General features: G+C 50.4%; 1 protein-coding gene across 3 annotated transcripts in view; it reads left to right on the top strand.

Annotated features, from left to right (window-relative positions):
• Positions 1-17,711, top strand: part of PGBD5 (piggyBac transposable element derived 5) — a 97,691-nt gene extending 79,980 nt beyond the window's left edge. The window contains exons 4-8 of one of the 3 annotated variants that reach the window (XM_070782174.1): positions 1,536-1,716; positions 4,693-4,890; positions 14,280-14,385; positions 15,791-16,010; positions 17,326-17,711. In XM_070782174.1, coding sequence (XP_070638275.1) covers positions 1,536-1,716; positions 4,693-4,890; positions 14,280-14,385; positions 15,791-15,986 — 681 coding nt within the window. In that variant the 3' untranslated portion in view covers positions 15,987-16,010; positions 17,326-17,711. Of the gene's footprint in view, positions 1-1,535; positions 1,717-4,692; positions 4,891-14,279; positions 14,386-15,790 lie in introns of all 3 variants that reach the window. The other 2 variants (XM_070782172.1, XM_070782171.1) reach the window with 2 other exon arrangements.
• The last annotated feature ends 503 nt before the right edge of the window (positions 17,712-18,214 follow it).

Raw genomic sequence — 18,214 nt, 5'->3', positions numbered from 1 at the left:
TTTGTATGCAGGTCAGGAAGCAACAGTTAGAACTGGACATGGGACAACAGTCTGGCTCCAAATCAGAAAAGGAGTACGTCAAAGCTGTATATTGTCACCCTGCTTATTTAATTTATATGCAGAGTACATCATGAGAAATGCTGGACTGGAGGAAGCACAAGCTGGAATCAAGATGCTGGGCTAAATATCAATAACCTCAGATATGCAGATGACACCACCCTTATGGCAGAAAATGAAGAACTAAAGAGCCTCTTGATGAAAGTGAAAGAGGAGAGTGAAAAAGTAGGCTTAAAGCTCAACATTTGAAAACTAAAATCATGGCATCTGGTCCTATCACTTCATGGCAGATAGATGGGGAAACAGTGGAAACAGTGGCTGACTTTATTTTGGGGGGCTCCAAAATCACTGCAGATGGTGATTGCTGCCATGAAATTAAAAGACGCTTACTCCTTGGATGGAAAGTTGTGACCAACCTAGACAGCGTATTAAAATGCAGAGACATTAGTTTGCCAGCAAAGGTCTGTCTAGTCAAGGCTATGGTTTTTCTAGTAGTCACATATGGGCATGAGAGTTGGACTATAAAGAAAGCTGAGCTCCGAAGAATTGATGCTTTTGAACTGTGGTGTTGGAGAAGACTCTGGAGAGTCCCTTGGACTGCAAGGAGATCCAACCAGTCTATCCTAAAGGAGATCAGTCCTGGGTGTTCACTGGAGGGACTGATTTTGAAGCTGAAACTCCAATACTTTGGCCACCTGATGTGAAGGGCTGACTCATTTGAAAAGACCCTGATGCTGGGAAAGATTGAGGCAGGAGGAGAAGGGGATGACAGAGGATGAGATGGTTGGATGGCATCACCGACACAATGGACATGGGTTTGGGTAGACTCCGGGAGTTGGTGTTGGACAGGGAGGCCTGGCATGCTGCAGTTCATGAGGTTGCAAAGAGTCAGACATGACTGAGCTACTGAACTGAACTGAACTGAATTCCAGCACATCCTCTTCGCTGGTCCTGGGGTGTCACATGGGTTTTAAATCCCGTCTCTCCCTCTGCAGTATGAAGTGAATGCTGCCCCTTCTGCCCACCTAGTGGTTATGGTAACTGTGGACATGCTTTGTAAATGAAAAAGCTGTATGCAAACAGAAAGTACACAGATCCGTTCTTACAGGGGAAGTAGCCTTTATTTCTGTTTACTGTGAACATGACTTCTGTGCTTCAGAACAGGCGAATGTGTTTGCATTTGATCTCAGCGGCCAGATGCATTACTTGTAACTATTTGACCTTTTTCCTTCTCTACTCTGGCAGGTCTGAACTGCAGTCTTGGGCTGAGGCACTGGGCTGCAGGGCAGCCAGGAAGTGAGCAGTCTCTGTGGATCACAGAGATGACGGGGCCAGTGGGGGCTGTGGAACAGATGGCCTGAAAGGGGGTTACTTTCCCACATTCCTGGCCTGGTGGCAAAAGCCTGTGCTTCCTGAATGATTGGACCCCAGCCTGGTCCTGCTGTGAGCTCACTGACCCCTGTGTGTTTCTGATGCAGATTTATGTCCACTTGAAGGAAGGCAGTGGCCCTGATGGGCTGGATGCACTGAAGAACAAGCCCCAGCTGCACAGCATGGTGGCCAGGAGCCTGTGCCGGAACGCAGCCGGGAAGAACTACATCATCTTCACCGGGCCCAGCATCACCAGCCTGACCCTCTTTGAAGAGTTTGAAAAGCAAGGTTTGTCAAGTGGGGACCGGGTTGAATGAGGACCCTCCCCCTGGAGAAGTGCGGAGATGGGGCTGGGGGTACGGGTGTGTTGTGAGCAGCATGGCCCCCAGAATGCCTGACGAGGAGGCCTGAGCCTGAGGGCCTGCTGCCTGCCCGCCCTGCTGGGCCCAGGAGATGTGGATGGAAACCTGTCTCAAGCTCGTGGTCTAGGGGACAGGTCGGTACAGGTTTTCTGGGTGCTCCTCTTCATGTCCTTTGTGATGAGACCAGGCCATCCAAGGAGTTTTGCTAGCGTTTTATGGGCTGCTGTAACAAAGTGCTACAGAGTGAGTGACTCATAGACAACAGGGATTTATTGCTCACAATTGCAGAGGCTGGACGTCCAGGACGGGGTGCCAGCATGGCTAGATGAGGCTGCAGACTTCTCCCTGTGTCCTCACGTGGGGAAAGGGGTGAGGGAACTCTGTGGGACCTCTTTTATAAGGGCACCAATCCTATCCATGAGGGCTCTACCCTCCTGACCCAATCGCCTCCTGAAGGCCCACTTCCAGATACCATCACCTCACATCAGGCATTAGGTTTTCGACGTAGGAATTGGGAGTGGGGCACAAATATTAAATCCACAGCATCAAGGCACAGCTTCTCCTAAGGCTCTTAGGGAGTCTGAATTCTGCATTCTGCAAACTGTAATGTCACCCCTTCCAGTTGGACAGAGAATTGTGTGGATTAATACAGGCAGCTGCACAGTGGGCCTCAGAAAGGTGTTAGCTCCCCTCAGTGCTAAAATGCCTGGTTCATTTGTTGAAAAATTGAGCAAGCCTTCCATGGCTCTGGAAGAACTGGGGCTATAGAAGCAGATCCTGGCTGAGTCGGGGAGCCCCATGGCAGGCTGCATCTGTCTTCACTTGGTCCTGCATTTGGGATTTATATTCCGTCCACTCAGAAAAACCTAGAACACCCCCACTCAGCTCCTCCAGAGACTGAAATTGCAGACCTGTTGCTTAGCAACAGATCTGAAGTCTGGCCTTAAAACCAAACCCTCTCAAGTAATGGGGAGCCCACAGCTGCCAACCTGCAGCCTCAGCGACTGTGATGAGGCAGCCCCTGGGTGCTTTCCTTCTGCCAACCTGGGCTGTACCTCACTACGCTGGTTCCAGCAGGGCTCAGGGTTTAATTGTTGAGAGAATTCAGTGTGGACAGATCAGACTTTGTGAAGCAGGGCCGTGGAGGTCAAGTTGGAGAAAATTGGCCCCAACGCTCACGAACGCAGCGCCGAGTGTCCCCATGTAAGAGCATGTGGTGAGCACTAGGGCTGCCGTGTCCACTGGCTGCTCGGCTCCCAGTGTGAGTGTCACGGGCATGGCGTGGAACCCCCAGGGTTCCCAGAACTGTGCTAACGGTTTCCGTGGGCCCTGCAGGCCCGAGGCCACCTCATACCACCTCGTCACCTGGACCGAGGGTCACATGGTATTGTTAGGACGCTCTCATAGCGTGGGCCTGGCGGGAATGGTAGGTACAGAGTTGGGGCACCAAAGGCTTCCCCGAGACCTGGGCCGCTGGCCTGTGTTCTGGGAAGAAGAGGATTCTCCCCGCTCAGGGAACTAGAGGATGGAGGAGAATCTTTTAGTGGAAAAAAATAATTAGACATGGAATTTGAGTTTTTCCAAAAGCAAAGATTTTGTTACCTGTTAGAAGCATCTGAGGCTGTGAACCCTCGCATATGACCTCCTGGGCTTCCCCTGCAATGCCTGACGTGCGAGGAGGTGGTCTCCACGTTGCCCATGGATGGCTGCCTCCATGGGCAGGGACTCTGCGTTCTCTGGTCTGGTGACCCCAGGAAATTCTGACAGGCAGCCAGGGTTGAAGTCATAGCCGAGAGCCTGGCTGAGCTCCTGGGCGCATGGAGACCGCTTTGTAACAGTATTCACATGAGAATTGCTATTTTCACAACTAAACTTGTGCACTGCTAGATTCTCTTCTTCTGTTAGAAAAATGCAGCTGCTCTTTGGGTGGTTGTGTTCATCAAGCCTGGTGGGCAATTTTAAACGTTATCCTCATTCATCTAAATTCTCTTCTTGTTTTGAAGACAGATTCTTGTTTGTAAATCTCGCAGTCTGGGTATTTGGATCCCGTTGGTGGGAGCTGTGGGGAGCCCTCTTCTTTTGGGCAGCAAGACTGGGTGTGCCCCCCAAGGGTCTGACTGAGGTGGCGGAAGGACAGGAGATCATCAGAGTCCTTCCACCACAGAAGGTGACCAGAAATTCATGCCCATGACATTGGGGAGACGATTCCCCTGTCTCTAGTCAGAATGCCCCTTCACGTCTCCTCTGGGCATGGGGAGAAGTGGGCTTCCCCATGGCTCCCAAGGCGGGGCCATGAGCAATGAGGACCAGGAAAGACCTCGAGTCCTGGAAGAATTTGGAGAAGCCTCCTTATTTCGGTTGGTCTCTGCTTGCAGGGCTCCTGCTGCAGGCAACATTCTAGGGTTCAGAGGCCCTGCTCAAGCTCTTCCCCCAGAAAACTCCGCCACTCACCACCCCCACAAAGCACATGTCATGTGATGACTCCTCCCTCTGCCTTTCACTTGGCTGCACATAGGCAGAGCTTCCTGAAGTGCCCTGCAGATGGCGAGTCTTGGTGAGAGGGGTAGGGTACATAGCTGGTTTGGGTTTAATGATGCCTGTCTCCGCCTGCCCAACTAAGAGCCTGAGTTCATGTGCATCATGTGAGCTCAGAAGTTCTAGAAGCAGATGGGAGAATGGGTCCACAGGTTCAGCCCTGTACTGGCAGGTCGCAAGCCCTCTGGCCGTGAGAACTGCTGTCTTACTGCCGATGCTCTGCTTGTGTTAGATCTTCTGTGTGATCTTAGATACATACAGAAGTGTGGGGGAGGCAGCACATCTGGGATGAAAACTCCAAAATTTCCCATCTCTCCTGGGGAAGCAGGGGAGCCGCCCTGAGGCTGTGCGGTCCCTTTACCCGCAGGGATCTACTGTTGTGGCCTGCTCAGCTCCAGGAAGAGTGACTGCACCGGCCTGCCGCCCTCCATGCTAAGCAGCCCAGCCACACCACCTGCCCGGGGCCAGCACAGCATCCGGATGAAGGGGAGCATGTCCCTGATCTGCTGGTACAACAAGGGGCACTTCCGCTTCCTGACCAATGCCTACTCGCCCGTGCAGCAAGGTGGGCATACTGGGGGCCCCAGGTGGGGCTCTGGAGGCTGGGCTTGACCCCTGCCCCTCTTTAGCTCTAGGCCGTGGAGTGGGTGATGCCTGCTGCCTCTTACATGGAGGCTGTCCCTCCTGTGCCCACAGGCTGTCAGCGCCTGGGGACTTGTTACATCAGGAGAAGCCATGAGGCTGGCCTTTGCAGATGACCTGAGCAGTTCCCCCGTAGGTCCCTAGGTCATACATAGTGTGATAATTGGCTCTGTTGAACAACATTTACATAATTGCTTCATCATTTAGGATTCTTTGAAAAATCTAATCTCATGGGAGGAGGACAAAAGTCAACCATTCTTATCTTTCAATGTTTGTATTTAAGGGAACCCACAGCTCAAACATTATTAAACAGCAGAAAAGGAAATTGCAATGACAAAGGGACCCTTTACAAAAGTACTTACAACTTCCCTGGTGGCTCAGAGAATCCACCTGCATTGCAGGAGACTTGGGTTCGGAAAATCCCCTGGAGAAGGGAGCAGCTACGCACTCCAGTATTCTGGCCTGGAGAATTTTGTGAACAGAGGAGCAGGCCACGGGGTTGCAAAGAGTCAGACATAGCTGAGTGCCTTTCACTTGGAGTGTACTTGAAACGTCCCTTGGGTTCCTTTACGTTAAGACATCTTTGTCTTTACTATTGGGCTTCCCAGGTGGTGCTAGTGGTGAAGAACCTGCCTGCTAATGCAGGTTAAGAGACGCCTTAACCTGAGGCGTTAAGAGACGCCAGTTGGATCGGTGGGTCAGAAAGATCCCCTGGAGAAGGGAATGGCAACCCACTCCAGTATTCTTGCCTGGAGAATCCCATGGACAGAGGAGCCTGGTGGGCTACAGTCCATACAGATTCGGGCACAACTGAAGCAACTTAGCACGGCAGTCTTTACTATTAAAGGAACACTGCCAAGGAACTCAGGGGTGTGTGTGTAGTGTGTGTATTGCTATACGTGTATGCATGTGTGTGGTATGTGTGTATATATGTCGTGTGTGTGGTATTTAGCATCTCTCGTTCACTTATCCCCATCCCTCACCTCCACACACACCTCGTGTAACATTTCAGTGCAGGTTACAATCAAGGCACATGGGTGTTGTTACCCAACTCAGGGGTGTGGGGGTGGGGGTGGCAAAAGCCGACCCATCAGGTTCTATATCAAGGGCACGTAGAGGAGAGTTTTGGAACTGCCCTTGTCAGCTGAAGGCTGGATTGCCCTGGACTTCTGCTGTCTTTCGGCTTGGGTCTCAGGGCGGGACCAGAGGATCTCTTGGAAGGCATCTCCTGGAAGTATCTTGGAAGGTGTGGGTCTAAGGTGTTGGAGTTGCTTCCCACCAAATTATTTTAAGTGATGGCCTCTGAAGCAATGTCCCAAAGCAGGAGATTGCCCATGTCTGAACTGGTGCAGTGAGGTGGCAGAGAAAAGACTGCGTCTGGGAACGTTAGGGAAAAGCCTGCAGTGGGGTCGAAACCCTAAGTCTCAAAGAGTAGAGCCCTTTAATTAGACCAAGGGAAGGAGGCAGGAGGCTGTTAAGGGGCAAAGACAATAAAATTGGGAGGGTTGGTTTTTAAATAAGCGGAAACGAGTATTCGTGTTCAGTTCAGTGATTCTTTCCTTTTCTAAAGTGTGCTCTCTGTTACTAATCATGAAGTTCCAAATCCTAGACACCCTTAAAAATCTCGAGGTGTGTGTCTACAACCTGGCCGCAGACCGACCCCCACCTCCAAGCCCCTGAGCCCTCCCCGCCCCGTTAGGGCCTGTGGACACTGTGAGCCCATCTGGGAGAGAGGAGACCCTGGGTATGGCCGAGGGGCTCACAGAGTAGAAGCTCTGATGTCGGCATGCTCCCCACTTGGAGTCCTTTTCCTGGTTCTGTCCAAGGGCCTTGCTGCTTAATGGAGATAGTTCTGGTGTGATTGTCCTTCTGCTGTGCTTCAAAAACATGATTTTTTTAAAACTACCTAGTATTTCATCCTTAGATTGTGTCATAATTCTTTATCTTGCTCCCTATTAATGATCGTTTTTTTCACAATAGGAAGAGTGATATAGTGAAGATTTTTATAGATGAATCTTCAGGTACATCTTTGATCGCTTCCTCAGGATAAATCTAAAAGTTAAACGGTTGTGCCGAAGGGTCTGAATGGTTTTAAGACTCGGATGCTGTGCCAAAAGGCTGTACTTATTACCACTGCAGTGGTTACAAGAGACTGAGATTTCTCCTGCTATGCCAACACTGTATTTATTTTCTTTTCTCAATTTGTCAATAAGATGGCTGAAAATGCTATAAAATTTTAACTATAAATTGCCATGACCGTTGGTGAGGTTGAACATCTCTTCATGTGTTTATTAGCTGATTTTCAATGATTTTGTCATGTTCTTTTAAATTTTTCATTAGAAGTACTTGTCTTAGGAACTTGACACTTTATGAAAGATTTTGTGCCCATAGCAGGTATTTTTATGCATTTGTTTTCCTTTTGCTTTTATTTATGGTCAGTATTTTTAACATTCAAAGGGTTTTCATTTCCACATCGGCACAGCTGTGGAGGGGCTTCCGAGGTGGCACTTGTTGTGAAGAACCTGCTTACCAATATGGGAGACCCAAGGGACTGGGGTTCGGTCCCTGAGCTGGGAAGACCCATGGAGGAGGATATGGCAAGCCACTCCAGTTTTTGCCAGGAAAATCCCATGGACAGAGGAGCCTGGTGGGCTACAGTCCATAGGGTCGCACAGAATCAGACTTAGCAGGCATGCACTGCTGTTAATCATGTTATTTGTTCTCATGCTTAAAAAACCCCTGCTCTGGCCCAAGGCCAGGTAAGTAAATAGTTCACCTGGTTGTTTTATAATGTGATTTTGTGCTCTTTGCACTTGGAATTTATTTTGGTATGTGGCATCAGTCAAGGTGCTACTATTTTTTTTTGATAAGTGGCAAAGATTGGTTGACCAAGCAGCCCCACCTCTGTTCCCGAACCATTGATCAAATAATTATTTTTTCCCTACTTATTTTAAATATCACCCAGATGACAGAGTCTCCTATGTTCTAAAGATTGCTTGCCAGCTTTATACTGTCTTCTATTATGAACATATATGCTCTTCTAAAAGATGAGCAGAATTTCCCATTTCAGAAAACATGTAACTACTTATGAACAGTTTGTTGTTTAGTCACTCAGTCGAGTTTTAACCTTTGTGATCCCATGGACTGCAGCATGCCAGGCTTCTCTGTCCTTCATCATCTCCCTGAGCTTGCTCAAACTCAAGTCCATTGAGTCAGTGTTACCATCCAACCATCTCATCCTCTGTCATCACCTTCTCCTCCTGCCTTCAGTCTTTCCCAACATCAAGGTCTTTTCCAGTGAGTCAGCTTTTTGTATCAAGTGTCCAAAGTATTGGAGTTTCAGCTTCAGCATCAGTCCTTCCAATGAATATTCAGGGTTGATTTCCTTTAGGATGGACTGATTGGATCTCCATGCAGTCAAGGGACTCTCAAGAGTCTTCTCCAACACCTCAGTTCAAAAGCACCAATTCTTGAGAGCTCAGCCTTGTTTGTAGTCCAGCTCCCACATCCATACATGACTACTGGAAAAACCATAGCTTTGACCTTTGTCAGCAAAGTGATGTCTCTGCTTTTTAATACGCTGTCTAGGTTAGTCATAGCTTTTCTTCCAGGGAGCAAGCGTCTTTTAGTTTCATGGCTGCAGTCACTATCTGCAGTGATTTTGGAGCCCTAAAAGATAAACTCTGTCACTGTTTCCATTGTTTCCCCATCTATTTGTGATGAAGTGATGGGACCAGATGCCATGATCTTTTTTTTGAATGTTGAGTTTTGAATGTTAAGTCAGCTTTTTCACTCTCCTCTTTCACCTTCATCAGGAGGCTCTTTTGTTCCTTTTCGCTTTCTGCCAGAAGGGTGGTGTCATCTGCATATCTGAAGTGAAAGAAGAGAGTGAAGTCAGTAAGTCATGTCCATCTCTTTGCCACCCCATGGACTGTAGCCTACCAGGCTCCTCCATCCATGGAATTTTCCAAGCAAGAGTACTGGAGTAGGTGGCTATTTCCTTCTGCAGAGGACCTTCCCAACCCAGCAATTGAACCCAAGTCTCCCATATTGTAGGCAGACGCTTCACCACCTGAGCCACCAGGGAATCTGAGGTTATTGACATTTCTCCTGGCAATCTTGACTCCAGCTTGTGCTTCATCCAGCCCGGCATTTTGCATGATGTACTCTGTATATAAGTTAAATAAGCAGGGTGACAATATACAGCCTTGACGTACTCCTTTCTTGATTTGGAACCAGTCTGTTGTACATGTCCCATTCTAACTGTTGCTTCTTGACCTGCATACAGGTTTCACAGGAGGCAGGTAAGGTGGTCTGGTATTCCCATCTCATGAAGAATTTTCCAGTTTGTTGTGATCCACACAATCAAAGCCTTTAGCATAGTCAGTGAAGCAGAAGTAGATTTTTTTTTTTAATTCTCTTGCTTTTTCTATGATCCAGCAGATGTTGGCAGTTTGATCTCTTGTTCCTCTACCAACTTAAACATCTGGAAGTTCTCGGTTCATGTACTGTTGAAGCCTAGCTTGAAGAACTTTGAGCAGTACTTTGCTGCCGTGTGAAATGAGTGCAATTGTGCAGTAGTTTGAGCATCCTTTGGGATTATTTTTCTTTGGGATTGGAATGAAAACTGACCTTTTCCAGTCCTGTGACCACTGCTGAGTTTTCCAAATGTGCTAACATATTGAGTGCAGGACTTCCACAGCATCATCTTTTACGATTTGAAATAGCTCCACTGGAATTCCATCACCTCCACTAGCTTTGTTCATAGTGATGCTTCCTAAGGCCCACTTGACTTCACACTCCAGAATGTCTGGCTCCAGGTTAGTGATCACACCATCATGGTTATCTGGGTCATTATGATCTTTTTTGTGTAGTTCTTCTGTGTTTTCTTGCCACCTCTTCTTAATATCTTTTGCATCTGTTAGAGCCATACCATTTGTGTCCTGTATTGTGCCCATCTTTGCATGAAATGTTCCCTTGGTATCTCTAATTTTCTTGAAGAGATCTCTAGTCTTTCCCATTCTATTGTTTACCTTTATTTTGCATTGATCACTGAGGAAGGCTTTCTTCTCTCTCCTTGCTATTCTTTGGAACTCTGCATTCAAATGGGTATATCTTTCCTTTTCTCCTTTGCTTTTCGCTTCTCTTCTTTTCACAGCTATTTGCAAGGTCACCTTAGACAGCCATTTTGCCTTTTTGCATTTCTTTTTCTTCAGGATGATCTTGATTCCTGCCCCCTGTATGATGTCACCAACTTCCATCCATAGTTCTTCAGCCGCTCTGTCTATCAGATCTAATCCCTTGAATCTATTTGTCACTTCTACTATATAATCATAAGGGATTTGATTTAGGTCATACCTGAATGGTCTAGTGGTTTTCCCTACTTTCTTCAATTTAAGTCTGAATTTGGCAATAAGGAGTTCATGATCTGAGCCACAATCAGCTTCCGGTCTTATTTTTGCTGACTATATAGAGCTTCTCCATCTTTGGCTACAAAGAATATAATCAATTTGATTTTGGTATTGACCATCTGGTGATGTCCACGTGTAGAGTCTTCTCTTGTGTTGTTGGAAGAGGGTGTTTGCTATGACCAGTGTGTTCTCTTGGCAAAACTCTGTTAGCCTTTGCCCTGCTTCATTTTGTACTCCAAGGCCAAACTTGCCTGTTACTCAAGGTGTCTCTTGACTTCCTACTTTTGCATTCCAGTCCCCTATGATGAAAAGGACATCTTTTTTTGGTGTTAGTTCTAGAAATTCTTGTATGTCTTCATAGAACTGTTCAGCTTTTCAGCGTTAATGGTTGGAACATAGACCTGGATTACTGTGATACTGAATGATTTGCCTTGAAAACGAACAGAGGTCATTCTGTCACTTTTGAGATTGTCCCCAAGTACTGCATTTCAGACTCTGTTGCCTATGATGGCTACTCCATTTCTTCTAAGGGATTCTTGCCCACAGTAGTAGATATAATGGTCCTCTGAATTAAATTCACCCATTTGGGTCCATTTTGGTTCTGATTCCTAAAATGTGGATGTTCACTCTTGCCATCTCCAGTTTGACCACTTCCAATTTACCTTTTTTCATGGACCTAACATTCCAGGTTCCTATGCAATATTGTTCTTTACAGCATCAGACTTTACTGTCATCGTCAGACATATCCACAACTGGGCATTATTTCCACTGTGGCTCAGCCTCTTCTTTCCTTCTGGAACTATTTTTCTGCTCTTCTCCAGTAGCATACTGGCCACCTACCAACCTGGGCAGTTCATCTTTCAGTGTCACATCTTTTTGCCTTTTCATACTGAACATTTTAGGGATTGATTTATTATTCTTTACTCCAGATTCTAAGGGAGAATGAGCCCTCTTTCAGAAAGTGTGAGCCCTGTCGTTGTTCAGTTACTCAATTGTGTCCAATTCATTGCATCCCCATGGACTGCAGCATGCCAGACTTCCCTGTCCTTCACCATCTCCCTGAACTTGCTCAAACTCAAGTCCATTGAGTCAGTCATGCCATCCAACCCTCTCGTCCTCTGTCATCCCCTTCTCCTCCTGCTTTCAGCCTTTCCCAGCATCAGAGTCTTTTCTAATGATTTGGCTCTTTGTATCAGGTGGCCAAAGTATTGGAGCTTCAGCATCAGTCCTTCCAGTGAATATTCAGGATTGATCTCCTTTAGGATGGACTGGTTGGATCTCCTTGCAATCCAAGGGACCCTCAAGAGTCTTCTCCAACATTATAGTTCAAAAGCATCAATTCTTCAGCACTCAGTCTTCAGTGTGAGGGTACACAGGCTCTTTAAGTTACATGCTGTCATTTACCCAGGGTCATCCCCATGAAGAACCAAATCCTTTTTGAGTCTTCCATCTCCCTCTTTGCTCATAGAGTTCGGAGTCCATGAGGCTCGTGTGGGTGTGGAATGTCTGCATATCAGACATCGGGTCTGTGTGTCAGGTCTTGACTCATTCACTCAGACTTAGAGAAGGGCAGAAAGGATGTCAGCCCAGCCAGAAAAAAACCTGGAGGAGGTGGAGAGACAGACCCCTGCAACAGGAAGACAGGTAGTTCTGTCATAGGCCCACGTGAACCTACAGTGTCACAGAGGTTAACTCTTAGAATATAGATGTGCAGAGGGTCACACCCAGCCACAGACATATAAGGGTGCTCCCAGAGAGAACACATAATCCCTGGTTATGACGTCAGCAGAGACAATAAATATCACATAACCTCTTGTCAATATTTCCAATGTCTAAAGTTTTTCAGTCCTCAGAAAAGGATATTAATAGGGCTGCAGTCTCACCCTTTGCATCTTGAGTAGTATCTGAAATCTAAGGTATCACCAGGGAGGAGGCTGGACTGGTAATAACCTTGGAGAAATGCTCAAAGAGACTGACAGAAACCTGGATTTTGAAGCCAGTCTCCTCTTTCCAGCTGTAATTCTCATTTAAGTTCAAAAGTGTGAAGGAATAGGGAGGAACCTTCTTCCCCCGAGAGGAGAGGAGCAGGCCTCTCACACCTGGGTGAGCAGCCCTGGAACTACCACCCTGCCGGTGCTGAGGGCAGCCGGTAGGGACCGCAGGGCCCCGGCCAGCACCAGGCCCTCATCCCTGGAGAGTGGGCCCAACCTGCTGGGACCCTGCTGCCTCACAGCGAGGCTTCCCCTGCCTTTGGGAAGAGAGAAGGGAGGGGATTTTATCAGACGGCCTGACCTGCTCATACCCACATGGATCTGGGAAGCCCTAAGGGGCCTCTTTAGCCCCAGAGGAGGCTGTAGTTGAAAGTCAGGCAAATTAAAATAGAGCCAGCGATGGGAAGCCTCCGGGTGTTTGCTCACTTGTGTTTGGGGTTGGGTGGTGAGCACAGGCCCAGGGCAGGTCCCTGCAGGAAGGGTACTGTAGAGAGACCGCCCTCCGTGGAGGTGGAGAGCCCAGCCTTGGAGGCCCTGCGTGTGGCCGCGGCATCTGACAGTAGAGTGTCTCTGTGGAGAGAGCCTCTCTCAAGATCTGGGCCCCAGGAGCCTCTGACTGGGGGAAGGCCCTGGACGGGCACCGTGGTCCTTTGAGCTCTTGAGGCTTTAGAAAGCGTGTTGCCTGGGTGCTGCCCCAGCGTCCCCCACACCTCCAGAGCGAGCTTCTCAGCCTCTCATAAGATCTCCAGACACTTCGTCAGTGCAGAAAGTCAGTATTTGGGGAGCAGGGATGGGAGACAAAAAAAAAAACTATTCTGGTTTAGGGCTGAGTCTCAGCAGATGGACCTGTGTGACTCTTGTCTCCCGCCCGTCCCTCAGTAGGAAGGGGGTGACGAGCCATTTTTACTTCAACTACTGGAGAAGGGAAGGCTACCCACTCCATTATTCTGGCCTGGAGAATTCAATGGACTGTATAGTCCATGGCGTCGCAAAGAGTCGGACACGACTGAGCGACTTTCACTACTCACATGTATTTAAGCAGCGCTAACATTTCACAGCCCTGTGAACTAATCCCTGGAAACAGTGGCAGTCTTCTCCACCACATGGTGCTGCTGCAGAGGAGGCTGCTCAGAGGAAATGCTGTGTAGCCCCCACCACACTTGACCGTCCTTCCAGCCCACACATCACCTCTGAGGGTGCAGTGGATGGCACCCCCCAGTCAGGGCGAGTCTCAGAAGACAGGTTGTTGGGCAGCAGGCTGGAGAGGGCTGACTGATCTCTCTCTGCTTCTCACTCCTGGTCGGTGGGATGTTTCACTCTTGCCATGACTTTGGTCATGGCCCTGGGACTCAGTTATACGGTGTTTGAAGGCATGTGAGAGAGTGCATTTGAGGATCAGTGAAGGGTAAAGGGTTCTGTCCACGGGAGGCATGGAGGAGCCTGGGGTCAGGTGGCTCCTGGTTCTTCTGAACCCTGCCTTGAGCAGAGCAGGTGGACTGGTCCCCTGGCCCCCTGACAGGGGGCCAGGAGGTGGCCACCTTCTCGCACCGCTCTCAGACCTGGCGGAAGGAGTGGGAGCCTGGGGAAGGGAAGAGGGGGCCGGTGAGTCCTGGCCTCCTCTCTGCTCTCAGGGCCCCATCGGGTGCTGAGCCCTACTCCACTCACACTCGCCTTTGCGCCATTATCTGCCGCGGGCCCTGCCCTGGTCTGTGCTGTGGCTCCATGTTCTTTGCTCACCTGACCTTGTTTTCCTCAGCTCCCCTGAAGCTTCAGTGATGTTGTTGATAGTGGTTTTTTCCCATCTTCTCCCCTGCTGTCTGTTTTGACAAGCAGGCAGGATGGAGAAGAACGTGATCTGAATGGGGGTCTGCAGGGGAGGCTCAGAGGGGATGTCCCGCCTGTCTCTGCAGGAGTGATCATCAAGAGGAGGAGCGGGGAGATCCCCTGCCCCCTGGCCGTGGAGGCCTTCGCCGCCCACCTCAGCTACATCTGCAAGTACGACGACAAGTACAGCAAGTAAGTGAGCCGGCGCCGGTGAGCGTCGCGGGGGCCTCACCGCCGAGAGCGGGGGGCTGCCCTTATCAGGGTTGACAGATGAAGACCCTGAGAGAGGAAATCCTGAGCCCTCAGCCTGGCGTCCTCCCAGGGCCCAGCCACGCGGCCACCCCCGCCTCCCACCGCCTGGCCGCCTGCACTGTGGCCCTGTCTGTTCCCCTTCTTCCACGTCCGCCATCGGGCCGACCCCGCCCGCTATTGTCCCTGAGGCCCTGCCCTGCGTCCCCTCCGCAGACGGGGCGCGGGCCCTCATGTCACTGGGCTGAGCCATGGTTACTTAGTCATTTCACGTGTGAGTGTGAGTGTGCTCAGGCATGGTATCATCATGAGTGCACACATGGTGTGCACCACACGCATGTGTGTGTACGTGTTCATGCCCCAGTGCTGTCTCCAGGCAGCTCCCATGCCCACATCGGGAGCTGTTGAACCTTGGCCTGTTAACTACTGGGCCTGAACCTCACAATCTAAAACAGGGCGAGACTAACCCAGAGGGCGGTGGGCATTTTCTCAGCCCTGCTTGAGGGTCATTGATGTCTCCCAGGCTGCTTGGTGGGGAGGGCAGTGCAGGAACCTGGGCCTCCTGGAAAAACCCAGGTGTAGAGGGCGCCCCACTCCCTCAGAGTCACTGCACTGTCTTCCTGGAGCCCTGGCCTGCCTGGCAGCTCACTGGCCTGGGCGGTGCTCACAGGGCAGCCTGTGTGATGGAGCAGACATCGCAGGCTGCCCTGGCTGGGCACTTCAGTGGTGCTGAGGTTGCCGACCCTCCAGTACCCGGCATTTGGGGTGCAGAGACACACGTGCATGCAGAGGACAGCGGCACAGGGGCGGGTCCTGAGGCGGGGCTCTCCAGCAGAGAAGGCTCTCCTGAGGTGACAGCTGTCCTCCGTCTGGGGGAAGGAGGGGTGGTGAAGAGAAGAGTGAGGAGCTGCGGGTGGTCGCAGCAGGAGGGGCTCGGGACACTCAGCACTTGTGCAGGGAAGCCCTGCAGCCCTGTGTCCTCCCGAGCTCCAGCCACACCACACAGGCTCAGGACGTGCCACACAGGGAAGCCCCGCAGCCCTGCGTCCTCCCGAGCTCCAGCCGCACCACACAGGCCTGACTCCTGGTTTCAGTGGCCCCTGCGGTGCCCGCCTCCTCACACCTGATCCCTTCCTAGGGACTGTTTTCATCTTAAGCAAAGTTCACGTGCCTGAGCCTCAGTGAGAGCTGCCCTCCCCCCTCCTTGTTCCCCCCTCCCCAGCCTGATTCCCACCCCCATGCTCCCGACAGCACCCTGTTGAGCCCAACGAGGCCTTTGGGAATCTCTCCTGCACGGGGTGCCTGGGCACCATCTGAGTCAGCCCTTTTTACCCTTCTGTCCTCTTAGGTATTTCATTTCTCATAAACCGAACAAGACCTGGCAGCAGGTGTTCTGGTTTGCCGTCAGCATAGCGGTCAATAATGCCTACATTCTGTACAAGATGTCAGACGCCTATCACGTGAAGAGGTACAGCCGGGCCCAGTTCGGTGAGAGACTCGTGCAAGAGCTGCTGGGCCTGGAGGATACCTCTCCAAGCCTCTGATGTCCTGGGCGTGGCCCAGGCTAGGTAAGGACCAGGTCCAGGGAGGGACGGGGGAGCCTGACGTCTGACCTGCCGGCCAGAGACCCGGAGACACCCTGTGTGTGGCCGCAGTCCAGGCAGGGTGCTCAGGGCCTCTGGAGGGGCCAGCACGGACCTGGTCAGAGGGTGGCGCCATCCGGTTTCCACACAGAGAAGAGCACGGCTTCCCTCCGGAGAGTGGCCACCACCTTAGAGTGAGCACCTTGCAGGTGTGGCCCTGAGCCAGACCTTCCGTGCCACCAGCGCAGGGCAGGGCACCCTCACAATCCCCGTGGAGGCCATGGGGAGCCTGTTCAGCACAGGGGACCTGGGAGGGCTGCTGCCATCATGGGCGCCAGGGATGGAATGAGCTGGTGAAGATGAAAGATGTCCACGACGTGGTTCAGGTCACGCAGTGTCTGAAGGCCATGGGAAGGGAGCCAGCTGGGATTGTTTGGGGATGTGTAGGAACCCAGAGGGTTTGCCAGTGTTTGCCTCAAGTGGGCAGCTCAGAACGGGGCTCGTAGCAGAAAAAACACAGGCTGGCATCGCTGAAAGGCAGTGTTGGCATGGGGAGTGGGGCCACTCTGGTGTGTGCACGAGGCACTCCTGCCTGTCCCGGAGTGGCTGGTGTATGGGGAGAAGGACGGTGACAGAATGGCAGTGAAGTGTGACGCTGTTTTTTATTTTTAGATATATCTTCAGGTTATTTTCTTACTGTTGCTCAAGATCTTCTGTAAAAGGCAATGTCCCTCTTCTGTCCTCACCCTCTCACCCCGCCCTGTCGTGGCTCCTTGCATGATCACGGGCCTGGCCTGAACCTGGGCCAGAAAGGGTACTTTGTGTCCATCAAACCATGGGGGCCTGGGGGCCTGAGCTTTGCACAGACGCCGTCACCGGCAGAATTACTTGTCTTGGAAAATACACAGCATGGCTGAGACAACAGATTGTCTCTGTGGGTGACCACTGTCTCTCATGTGGTCACTGGGCAGTGCTGGCCAGCCTCACTGCCCGCCTCGTGATGGTGTGGTGGGCATTGGCAGACCCACCTGTACAGCTTGGCTGCGTGTGACTCCCAGGGCCTGGGGTCTGCTCACCACAAGCCTGAAAGGCCTCCGTGATGAGCAGCTGGCAGCAAGGGCTCTACTTACTTCTCAGAACACCTGGGCCTTCTCTGAACCAAGGTTCACACGTCTCCCTGGGAGACCTCCGCTAGGGTGGTCGGCTGGTCTGGCTGTCCCCACCGATAAGAAACGAGTAATTTCTGAAGTTACGTGATCTCCCTTCAACCCGGTTAACGTCGCCCCCTTATTTTTACAAGTGCAAACCTACTCGACTCAGGCTTTGGGATGTTCTTCCTTGTCACCGGTTAATCACAAGTGTTGCTGGCAGCATGCTCCAGATCACACCGTATCTGTACCCAGTTCACGATGTCACCTCGCCCTGCGGTTTTAATTCGATGCCACGGATTGTAGGCCAAATTTTAAATTGTGTTTCAAAACACCTTTGCCGTGTCCTTTAATTGGATTGAAAGAACTTTTACCACATGGAGAAATCTATTTTTAATTTGTGATGCTTTTCTACAAGGTCCACTATTTCTGAGTTTAATGCATTTCCAACACTTAGGGAGACTCTAATGGAAGCTAATGAATTTTCTTTTCTGTCCAAGTAAGTAAAAGAAAAAATAAAAGTCTATTTAGATGTTGACTGTTTGTTAATATGTGCGTTTGTTTAAAAGGTCAAAGACAAAACTCCAGGCCACTCTTGTGAGTCTTGATTTCTTGTATAATCCAGTATATATGATCTTGCCACTCTAGTATCATGAACCAAGAGCAGTTTAGAAGAAAAATCCAGTTGACTGTTGGGTAGAAATGCACGTGATGCCCTGTCCTGTGACTGCTTAGTTGTACTGATAGGTGCCTCTGCCATCAGACACATCATGCCTGCCTCCACCCGGGTCTGTCCTCTGCTAGGCCATGTGTCATTCTCATTCAACACCAGAGGTGCTGCTGTGACCAACAGTGGGTGACTTCACATTACCAAGTAATTATAGAGGAATTACGCCATATTGGTGCTCTGGTTTTGAGATGGTGGCCACCTGGTTTCTGATAAATGATTGAGAGACCAGCAGGTTAGCTGGGTTTCTGGTGGAGCCTGTTGTGATAGCACCAGCTCTCGGGTTCAAAGGGATTTCTCTTCTCTTTCTAGGA

The sequence above is a fragment of the Bos indicus genome, chromosome 28 (assembly GCF_029378745.1).
Source record: "Bos indicus isolate NIAB-ARS_2022 breed Sahiwal x Tharparkar chromosome 28, NIAB-ARS_B.indTharparkar_mat_pri_1.0, whole genome shotgun sequence".
In the NCBI taxonomy this organism is placed as follows: Eukaryota; Metazoa; Chordata; class Mammalia; order Artiodactyla; family Bovidae; genus Bos; species Bos indicus.
Note: the sequence above shows the minus strand (reverse complement) of the source record. Positions and strands in the feature narration are given on the sequence as shown.